This window comes from Chamaea fasciata, unplaced genomic scaffold (assembly GCF_029207755.1).
Source record: "Chamaea fasciata isolate MVZ Bird 193981 ecotype frontalis unplaced genomic scaffold, bChaFas1.0.hap1 SCAF_1, whole genome shotgun sequence".
NCBI lineage: Eukaryota > Metazoa > Chordata > Aves > Passeriformes > Sylviidae > Chamaea > Chamaea fasciata.
Genome location: NW_027094086.1, coordinates 143,435,148 through 143,446,844, shown reverse-complemented (window position 1 = coordinate 143,446,844; position 11,697 = coordinate 143,435,148). Strand labels below are relative to the sequence as shown.

General features: G+C 42.3%; 1 protein-coding gene across 6 annotated transcripts in view; it reads right to left on the bottom strand.

The window, feature by feature from the left end:
• Window positions 1-5,072: 5,072 nt before the first annotated feature.
• Window positions 5,073-11,697, bottom strand: part of DIP2C (disco interacting protein 2 homolog C) — a 309,083-nt gene continuing 302,458 nt past the window's right edge. For all 6 annotated transcript variants that reach the window (XM_066200565.1, XM_066200584.1, XM_066200575.1 and 3 more), the window contains one exon: window positions 5,073-8,229. In XM_066200565.1, the coding sequence (XP_066056662.1) occupies window positions 7,977-8,229 (253 nt within the window). In that variant the 3' untranslated portion in view covers window positions 5,073-7,976. The remainder of the gene's footprint in view (window positions 8,230-11,697) is intronic.

The following is an 11,697-nucleotide window of genomic DNA, read 5'->3' as shown; positions in this document are numbered from 1 at the left end:
TTCGTCTGGCATGGGCCACCCCTCTGGCAGAATGAGGCCTCCAAACCCCAGGGCACAGGCAGGGACATCCCCTGCCGCATCCCCTGCTACCAGCCCTGCAGCTCAGCCCCACCAAGGAGCAGCAACAGTGGCTCCTTTCCAAAGGAGAAGCACAGCCAGAAACTCTGCCATGCGTGGCTTATGTGCTGGGGAGAGAATTTCTTTGGCTGACACAACACTTGACTGAGTGACAGAGCCTTTTCCTGTCTTTTCACAAGTCCGTAAAGACCACAAGGGCTGGAAAGCCTTTTAGTTTTGCCCCAAAGAAACGCAAGATGTACAGCTCAGTCATGCAACTGCTTGTTGTGTTTTCCCACCGACGCTGGAGCCAGCATCATTTTAACCCTGGGCTCCCCAGTGCCAGTGGCTGCCCCAGCAGGGAGCTGCTCCATGCTGGGCAAACTGTTGGGAGTCGGTGCTGGATGCTGAGCCAGAGTCCAGCACTGCCCAGCCCTTCCCACCAGCAGTGCTCCTGCTGCCTCCCTCTGACAAATTTGGGTGGGGGCAATGCTGCACTTGCAAGGAAAGCCCCCAAACCCCGGAGTTTCTTTCCCGCCATTCAGTGGGGGTGGCACTGGGATTTTGGGGCTGGGAAGGGGAGCAGAAGACAGCTCACACAGCAGGTCCCTGCTGCAGGGACTGGATCTGTCCTGAAGTACCACTGGGAAGCTCTGCGCCACCTCAGGCTTCTCCTGATGCAGGAGCCTCCCTTGGAAAACTGTGGACAATTGCCACAGAGAGGGGCCCTGTAACGAGACCAAGCCTAAAAGCCAGAGGCCTCCCAAGCTCCTCCTTAGCCTGGCACAGCCCAGACTGTCTGGGCTCTGCCCCTGGTACTACATCCACTCCCAGAGCCTTTCTCTGTAGCCCAAGGCTCATGGAAGTACACTGTCTGTACAGGATCATCTGTGGAGATGATTCTATTTTTTTTATTAATCATCTATTTATAGACTTCTCTTAACAGCTTGTTCAGAAATTGCCTTTTTTTTCTCCCATTTCTGATCCTGCTCCAGACCTCCCTGTGCAGACGGAATGTTTCCACCTCTCCCAACTACTGCTGTCACCATTTGGTGAAGGAGAGCAGTGTCTGGAGTTGCCTGTCCCATTACAGACCTAATTATTATTGTTCCTGTGGCTCAGCATTTCCCAATCAAAATGGGACTTCGCCACATCCCAAAACGACAGGTCGCATCCTGACTTTGTTTCTCTCCTGCGGATGCACTGTCTTTATCATGCTGGAGAAATAAATGGTGCTGGCAGTTGTAAGTAAAGGGCAATGACGGCACAGGTGGCTTATGTAGGCATAGCAAAATGCAGTCACAGCAGTTTGGCAGCAAGTCTATGGCCCTGTTAGGTGCTCCGCTGGAAACAGGAGTTTTTAATGGAAGTTTTCATTTAAGAAAACGTGGGGTTTGTTTTCATAACAGTCATTTTATTATGGATTAAAACAGTAGTTAAAAGCCTCTTGTACTGCAAAAAGGCTTTGCTCCAAGATGAAAAAATACTTCCTTCCCCTGAAAGAAAAAAATATATAGCTGAGACCACACTTCTTCTTTCTCTTTGCTAACCAAAGAGCTGCGAGAGAACTTAAACATTCCCATTCAGTTTTTGTGGCCCTACACCCTGGACTGGCAGGGTAGGCTGTGGGTTTCCACGGTGAATGCCCAATGTCTGCCCCGGTGGCCAGAGGCATTTTCAGGCTGTGCAAGTCCATCCCTGCCTCTGCAGCAGCCAGCCGGGACTGAGCCACGCAGGGACCCTGCAGAGCCACACGAGGGTGTAGCCTCACCCCAGCTCGCAGATGCTTGTGGTTAGGAGAGAGAGGAGTATGCAAAAAAAAAAATTCTCCTCCGGATTTCAGGAAAGTATCCAAACCCAAATGTTTAAGAGAGGCATCCTAGAAATGCTAATGAACATGTGTGTCTGCAATGGAAAGTTTAATTCCTTTGTACCTCCTCAGCCCCCAGCTTCCTTTGGGCAGTTGTTGGCTCAAATTTTCATCTCCTGCTGCTCTGTGAATACTGCCCGTGCCATACTCGCCTCCTGACCTGGCTTCATGGAAACATTTTCTTCTTGCCCGCAGCTGCTTTTCCTACTCCTGTCTTCTCCCAGGGTTTCTGTTCTTCAGTCCTGCCACTTACCTGATACAGGCCTGGTTGTTTTTTAGTTTCCCAGACCATTGGGGTTGGGATAAAGTCTGTCCTTTCCTTGCACGTCTGTCCTCCCACCTCCATACACTTCCTCTCTTGAGTCTTACTGCAGAGCCCTTGGCTGAATTCAGCAGTGGTAGCTCATCCAAGCCTCCAGTCAGAACCTGTGGCTAAGAGCAGAGAGGTGTGTCCCAGCATCTGGAGCTTCCTGATTGAAATGTATTTCCCTAGGTGACAAAATTAAAAGGTAGGTCCCTAAAACTGGGTGCCTGATGCCACAGGGTTAGATAGTCTCAGCTGCTTAATCTTTACTTCCATATGCACAACCTCTCTCCTGGCCTCGCCTTCTACACCAAATGCTCTTCCTAAAACTACCCTTCTTCTATGGTTTCCTCCACTGGTGTCTTTATCCTGATAGCTCAGTACAGCTGTAATCTTGGTGCCTCTCCTGGCGTCTCCAAACCTTTCTCATGTGCTGCCAGTCACACTTGGAAGCCACTCCCTGTGGAGATTCCATCAGCTTTGTCCCCTCCTCAAGCCACTCTCCACATGCCTACAAGCATCAATCTGCCAAAGCACAAAATTAAAACAAGATCAGCTTTGTGCCTTTAGGATCCACCATTAACTGGTCATTGCCACAGAATACTTTGCAATCCTTTTAAAATTACTATTAGATGTGTTGTAGGATCCCTGGGAAAAAGACTTTTTTTTTTTTCCCACGTGGATCATGGAGAATTACAACAGTGCCTTTGGAGAGATCTTATTCGTGTAGGCCAGAAAGAAGAGCGCTGACTTTGACTGGCGTGACGCAGCATGATCTGCTTAGTAAACCTGAGTGAATCTGAAACGCCATGCAGTTCCCGGTGTCAGGATGGTGCCAGAAGGTGCAGAGATGGCCTCATCCTGGTCTGCTGTGTAAGAAAGGGGGAGCTGCTGTTCCAGAGACGCTGATCTCAGCCAGGTGCAGCACAAATGAGGCAAAGCTTGAGAGGGTTTTTGTACCACCTTGAAGGTGATACCCCTCAAAAGAGATGAGAAAAACCATGAAAAGGAGAACCCTAAATCATGGTAAGGTGAGTGAGAGCTTTGGGGAAAGTGGGTTGCCAAATGGAGCACTCCAAATGTAAAAAAATAACATACATTTATGTTTAAGAAAAAATTAACAATATACTATTTTATACTTTATCCCCTGCCCAAATGATTAATTTCTACTTTCACAATATTAAATCTGATTACTTGTTTCCTTTTTCCTCTTCAAATCTCAGTTTTAAAGCAAAAACTTCTTCCAATAAAAGAAAAGAAACAAAAAATTCAAAATCAGGGTTGGCTCTTACCCTGGGGGCAGAGGGGTCCATCCCCCTTGGGATGACTCTTGTAGGCTGCACCTCTCCCCCACTGCCCATCCTGACAGAGCCCAGCCCAGCCCCCTCAAACCACCACTGCGCCCAGGCAAGAGCCACAGCTGGATTTGCTTCTCCAGGGGTGCAGAGGGTTCTATGGCCCAGCAGGGGACTGTGATAAGCTGTTCTGGAGAGAGCTCAAAACTCCCCCAAACTCAGCTCTGCTCTCAAGGCGACTGGTGAGAATTTGCTGTTCATCTCTGTGCATGCCCCTCCCTCCCTCCCTTGATAGTAACAGTGCATAAAGCAAATCTTTGTGTTGAAAACCAGAAAACAAAAGCTGTATGGTCTTTTATCAGACTTTTTTCCAATTTTTACATTCTTAGTATCAATGTGATAATGAAGAAATTATGCTGTTCTTATTGTGCATGATTCTTCTAACCCTGCAAATTTTTTTTTGGTTGAGATTTCCCACCAGCTTTGCAGCATTATAGCCACATTTTGCCAAAATTGTTTTTAAAATGTGGAATTGAAATATTTTAACCTTTTAAAAACCTTAATCCCATTAACATAAAAATCAATCCACTTTTTGGCTTTAATGAAATGATTTGTAAAATTGAATCAGGAACTACTTGCTGTTCTGCCATCCTCTTCCTTCTGCCGTCTCTAATTTGCTTTCTCTTTCCCACAATTTTTGGATCTCTCTTTCTGCTCAGGGTAATTGCGGGTTCACAAAACTGCACCTACCTCTTGTGATAAGCAACCTGAAATCTGATCCAGCAGAGATGGGCTTTTATACCCTGAATTTCTCAGGCAGGACTCCAAAGACACAAGGACTGAGAATTTCACCCTTTGAAATCACATTTGGAAAATGAGAGCTGGGGCCAAACCTCTTCCCTGGGAATGCTGCTACTCAGCAGCTGTGAGCCAGCTCTGAAATCAAGGTCTTTTTGGAAAATGCCAATGGAACTGGGCAGGTCACGTTTCCAAGAGGGATCATCTGGCTGCCCAAGGCTACTGAACAGATAGGGAGGTTCTAGCCCCACATGCCTGAGTGACCAAGCTGTAACCCATAAACTTCCACTGGCAGAAAGTTCCACCAGAGCTGTTAAACCTGGATCAGTAACTTCCTCAGGTGACTGATTAGCAGCTTGTCAGTAGCAAGACCTTGCAACAAAAGTGATAAGTGACAAATTTGAGGACTTTTACAGTACTAATGCTTGTTATTGCTTCTCACAAAATGTTACCAAGCTTACAATAATCTTTACACTTTCAGCAAAAATGTGAACAGTATATTTGAATATATTAAAAAGAATTAAAAAAACATTTCACAAAAAACATTTGTTGCCATATGAAAGTCTTTCAGCAATAAATGCCCACACCAGTATTTAAACATTGTTAAAAGTATAATGATTTGTACTAATAAATTATGCAACAAGAGAGGTAAACAAAATAAAATTACAGTATAGCTCTCCACGTTCCTCCATCGAGCATCCGCAGCTCTCGGAAGCTCCATTTTAGATGACTAATTAAGAAACTGATATTTTCAGAGCAACAAAAATAAAAGCTTTTATTTGTTCATTTGAATATAAAACAGGCGTTATCACAGATGTACAAAGCGTACTGGTGGTTTAACATACAAGAAGGTTGCTGTCCTTTGCACATAAAAATTTTTGTTTGAATCTGTGATTGGCTGAGTTACATGAATTTCTCTAACCAGTCACCACACTCTATGAAATAACGCTGCTAACATTCAACTGATAAAAGGGACAGTCTTCCCTTGGGTAAAGTGTCAAGCAGGATTAAATATATATAATAAACAAGCACCATGAGGAATCTGCTCCTGTTTGATTAGTTTTGTGTTTAAATGTTCATTGTGTACCCTCTCTTTTTGTGCATGTGCATCGAGTTGATTACATGGTTTTGTCTGACTCCAAAAGCACAAGGTCACAAGACAAACATTTTATACATTCTCATGAATGGTTTATCTACAGTACAGTTTCTAATACAGAACAATCCTTCTTTATTGCTCAGTCTGATGGTGCTTAAATGTTTCCTTCCTTTTGCTTGCACAACAAAACCAGAAACTCAGTTTATCATTTCTCTTAACTCAGGATTTAACAACCACAGATGACAGGTTGCAGAAGAGAGCTGTTATTAACTGCGTTTCACAACTGCATTGCAGTTCTTTTATTCTCTACAAATGCAAAGTTGACTTCGTGAAGGTTAAAGTGATGCTTTGAACGACAGCGGTATTTGTTTTGCAGTACTGAGATCAGCAATAGCAGGACTTCACAAGTTAGTTCACACACTGCAATTATGTTTGTAATCAATCAACATCTTGTCTGAAACCTTACAACAACTTGCCATTAAAAACAGATTTTATTCTTTTTAGGGAGCAGAAAATGAATTTGACAAAGTATGGGATTGGTCTGCAGAGCATGAATAGGGCTATTCACAGGACAGTGAGGGCGGAAAAGATGGCCTGAAAGAAAACGCGTCTGACGTGGCGAGATGCTCTGTACTGTACATGCAGACTAAAACGTCCCTACCTTTTAAAAAGATTTTTAACACCCAGCATTGAGACTCCCTTATACGTGATATAAACATGATAACATTTGCCCTGCAACAATCTTAGTCATGCATATCCGGTAATGAGAGCCAGCACATGAACGTCATTTGGGACAAATAAGAAAAGCATTCTTGGACTGCAGCTGGTAAATCCCACTCTCGATCACAAACAGGTCAATTCAGTTACAACCACATGAAGGAAGGGGAAGGTTTTAAAAAAGGGGGCATGGGGGGCAGGGAAGACAACAGAACCGGGGAATCAAACCCCTCTTTTCTCCAAAGGTAGTAAAATGAAGGCAGCTGTGATGCATGTTTTCCTACTCTTCTCCCGTGGTGGCCTCAGGCTGGAGACCACGGGACTGTTCCGTTCCTTAACCAGGCAGATGGGTTCCTCTGATGTTTTAATGCGTTTAGGGACTAGTTAGCAGATGCACGATCCGTGCCAAGGGTGGTAGTGACTGTACGCTCCTCTCCGTTAAGGAATAAATTAAAGACCATCGAAATAATCGTTTCCTGTAAATGTAAACTGGAAGCGTTGGCCACCGAGCTACGTGTCCTAGCTGAGAGGCAAATTGATAACTCTGTGCAAAAAACCCCAAAATTTTTCCTTATAGCAGTAAAAACACCAACTAAAACAATGAAAAAAATTGTGCAACAAAGTTCTGCAGCTAGACAACAGTGCTATTCCTCAACCTGCCTTTTCTAAGTCTAACAAGTGTATGCACATGCCAGCACGAATATTCATTGTTGCCTCCATGGCAAAGAAAAGAAAATTATTGTAGTGCATTTTTAGTCTTAAATTCATTCACTGCCTTAAAGGCAGCAATAATTTCACTTGCTGGTATCTAGAGGATTCTTTTTGACAGGGATACTTAGCAATCCAGGATTGCTTTTTTTCTTTTTCCAAAAAATTTGTGAGTAACATTTGATTATCTACAGTGGGAGACACCATGCAAGTGACAAGTACTGCATTTTAATCTTTAAAATCTTTTGTCATTAGTGAATTTATATTTCATATATATATATTTGATGTGATACTATCCACTCAAGATAATACAACACTTTGTTTTTATATTAGCAAACATTTCAAGAGTTTAATATTCTTGAATGTTTCTTCTCTTTTATACTTCTAAAGAGATCAAAATAAATTAAACGTTTTGTACATAATTACAGAAGAAGTAGTTAACTTATTTCATCTTTTTAGTTTAGTACAAAGATATTTGCAAGCTCATTGCCGAAATACACCTTATTTATAAATTTCTTCCATTCTAACGCTAACAGCAAAGGCTCTTTGGCCTTTGGGCTTTCAGCATCTTTGACAGAAAGCTGCAAGATTTCTAATTGAAAGGTGCTACTTTGGGTTTTCTCCTCGTACCACTACATATTTTCCTAAGATGTGGGATCTAAAATGGCTTAAGTTAGTAATGGATCTGTATTCATCAGCTTTTTATGACATTAAAACAAATGAAGGAAACAACTATTTGTATTAGTATGCAAATTGTCTTAAAAGAATCCATTTGGAGGGCAGAATTAAAAAAAAAATCTACTTCAGCTTGCTTAATGTAAAATACAAAGCCACATTTACTCAAAAAGCAGTATTGTCCAATAGGCAAAAAAAAAAAAAAAAAAAAAGTTCAAAATGGGCTTTTCCAACACACTGAAGGGCCTTACCCCATAGTCCTTCTTTTCTAAAATTTAGTGGTAAAAGAAAACATTTCACATTATATTTCCTGCCAATCGTGACTGCTTTGAAAAGTCGTAATAGAAACAGTTCCATTCTGATGAGTGTCAGCATCTTATCTGCACACTTTTTTAGTGGACACAAAAAAATTTTATACATCTATAGTAAAGTCCATGGAAGCTTTAAGGTACAAGACTACATGTTGTAGGCCACATAGATGGGATCTAGCTGGTCTGCCAAAAATCCGTCTCGTAGGTGCATACGTTGTTTCTCTCCACGGGAGTTGATAGGAATTACACCAATGTCCACAACCACCACCACCCCTACAATCAGATAGTGTTCCTCCAGGACCACGTTGGTGACCAAAGGAACAAGGTCCAAAGCTTCTTGCTCAGATCCATCCAGCTCAACTACAACGACCAATAAATTTGTCCAGGTAAACACCGCACTGGAACAAAAGAAAAAATATTAGTCATGTTTTTTTTTCACCCATTTCGTTTTTTATCCCTTTTCTTGCACCTTGGTTACCTTTTGTTGGAGCTCCTTAGGCTCTTTCCATGTGCTCTGGACAAAGTGTAAACAGCAAGAGGGAACATGCTGCCGGCAGGGGCAGAACAGCCCCAATGGCTTTCTCTTTAATACTGCTGCAATTTTAGGCATTAGGCTGAACTTTACAGAAACTTGCCTGTCATGGAAGGAGGTAGTAAGACAGCATGTGGTTCCCCCTGAAGCCAGGGAAGTGCCACAGCTCTGATGCGCTCATGGAGTGATGTGTGTGTGGAGGTGTCTTCTCCGGGGTTTTTTGAAGAGCAGCCCAGAAAACCAAGGAATTTAAGAGAGAAGGCACCAAGAAGAACAGCAGGAGCATAGTCTGAGCTGCAAGGTCTGTGGGATAACCCCTGCCAGTGAAGAGGTGTGGGGCCCTGGGAAGGCACATGGCACAGTGCAGGCTGGCTGGGGTGCCCGGGGAGGGGGCACCCTCCCTGCGCCTGCTCGGCAAACATGGCTACGCGCCGTCGGGAGTGGGCTGGCTGCTGACCAGGCAGGTCAGAGCTCAGCACAAAAAAAGCTGCAATTCTTCCGGGCCAATTGGTTTCCACAGAAATAAGGCTGTGTCTCCATCTGTTTTATTTTGTCTATTTCTGTTGCGTTGAAGGGAACAGGAGTTTTAACATTCCTGATTAACAGTTGAGGCGGTCAAGGGAACAACATTATCCCCATTATCTCCTCTTTGCTAAAAGAACTTCGTAAGACCCCAAAGTTTTGGTTAAGCCCTTGAGCCAAAGAAGGTAAATTTTGGGTTCTGCTACTTGGGACCGTTTCTGGGTAAGGATAATGCATTTATCCTTCCAAATATGGAGGCTTGGAGGGTATCAAATCTGGTGTGTGCTTCCATCCAGAGCAGTTTTACAGCTCCCCTCCATCTTCCTCCTCACATCTCCAGAGTCTCCAGAGTCTTGCATCTCATGGGATGTCAACACAGCTGAGCCACAAAGAGCAATCTCATTCTTTCTTACAGGTATTTAAGACACTTTTTCTTCTAGCTTATTCCACAGAATAAATAATAATATTCTACACCTGTAAGCCACACATCAAGCCCTGTACTTTACTCGCCTTTACCTCATAAAATCAGGGGATAACTTCCCAGAACTGTCTTGAGCATAAGCATCTGAAAGTCAGAATGTATTATGTACATAAGCAATCTTCAAAAAGAGCTTCTTACCCTAAGGTCAACGCTTGATTGAGACAGAAGTACACTGTTTTAGCCTCTTAAGACAGTTCTGAAAATCCATGTACTGTGGAAACATATCTTACTTTGTCCAAAAATTAGCTATGAAAATGTGCTCAAGTGTTGGTGCTTGACAGAATGGATTTTAGGAGAAAAATACTTAACTCTTTAAAAAAAAAATCAGATCCTGCCAAAGTACTATTTGATTGAATTCTTATGTGCTTATTGATCTGGAAAACTAATGAGCAGCCAAAGCAAGGATGAGAAGGCCCCTTTTGACTTAGTACTGCTGTGAAATGAATTTTCATTTGTAATTATGTTTTCACAGACATTCTAGAAAGTTTTGATTGATGCTGAATATTAACAAAATGAAGTATCAATCTGCACAGGTGACCATCTCCAGACAGGTCCTGGGATTTTTATTGATTGTTGTACAAACATCTAAAGTAATATTATATATATTTTAACAAAAAAACCCCTGGGGAGGTTCACTGAAATGTAAGTTAGCATTTAAAACCATGCCTGGAAACTACTGTTAGCTTGTTACTTGGGAAAGCAATTAATAGCAAGATTCAGGAGCAGGTCCCTAAAACATGGCTCAGAATAAATTAGTTTGTCTGAATTTAGGAAACTGATTCCCAAAACTTTCATGAAGCTTCTTTAAAGTCCTAAAATCAGTGACACTCCCAAGAGGCTTCAATTTAATTTAAAACTCATTTCACATGTCATGGTTCTAACTCACTGGTGATCAGTGGAAGTAAAAGGAAATACTGCTCTTTATGTTCTCACTGGTTGAGATGAAGATCCATTAGCTAGTGTGTCTCTCTTATGCATACATCAACTTTCTAGCCCTGATGAATAAAAAAACTCAAACCAAAGAGCTAGGGACAAGAAAGGCTGACCTTTCCTTAAGAAATAATCGAGTCACAATAATCAAGTCACACCCAATAGATGCAAACCAGTCAATGCACTGAGCTGGGAATGGCTCTTCCATGTCACCAAATGCTACAGGAAAAACAAGGAAGTTGCAAAAACACTTCCAGGGAAAGGAACTCCTAATTGTTTTCTTCTCCAAATACCTTGTGTAGCTTTGTGTAAAATTTGCTTCTAAGTAAATTCCAGGAAGCTCTGTTCTGTTCCTCTTTTGAGACTTTGACATTTAAATGAGTCAACCATGTGCTTTAATTAAAACACATATATTAAAACACATACCACATTTTGTGGTATTAGAAACACTTTCAAAATGCACAGTGTGGGTTTACATCACAATAAAATCAGCCTGTGCCACTTCTTCACTTGTTATGTATTGAGACACAGGAGGTCCAGAGTCAGAGGTTGCTGATTCTGTGCTAAAATTTCCTAAGAGATAAGAATAATTTTAAATGACCTTTCAGATCTGATCCTCAATGACAGAAGCTGCCCAGCAGGATCCCATGTCAGTCAACAAATCCCCAAGTCCCTCAGTGGTGTCCAGTGTTACAAAATGAGCTGCTTTCCTTAGAGGCTGTTTTTTATACAATCTATCAACTGGACATACCCAGCACCTTCTGTGTGCAACAGGAATTGATGCAGTTAAATCCTGAACGAGGCATTGTAACCAAAACAAGAAAAGAGGCTCATGCCCCTGTCCACAGAAAGGGATAGACAAACTATAAATTATTATTATTAAATTATAGACAAATTATAAATTAAAATAAAAAATAATTACTTGGCTATTATTTTGTCAAGGAGTGTTTCACAAAAACAAAAGGAGGGTCTCTAAGAGAAGCTGAAAAAGAAGTTATGTGAGAGAAGTCAAGGACAGTCAGGACAAGGACAGTGACTGTGAATAAAAACTCCATGATGATTATTTGGCAGAGCATTGGTTAGGAAAAGGCTGGGAACTGTGAGCAAACTAGACGTTGTCACTCTGAATAACTGTGTCCCTTTTCTGCAGGGACCATATCTGAGACACATCTAATTCATCAGCAATCCCTCTTTTTGAGGGAAAAATAACCCTGAAATAGTAGCCCTGAATACTGGCCCTTGGGCAAAGAGTAGCAACAGTACAGAGTGTTGTCTGAATTCCCACTCCTGTGCCTTGTACGCTACCACCCAACTGCAGGGAAGAGTTAAGGTACTGAGAATTATCTGCATGTACTTCTTGCAGAAATTCAGTTGCGTTTTTCTGTGGTCATTTCAGCTTAA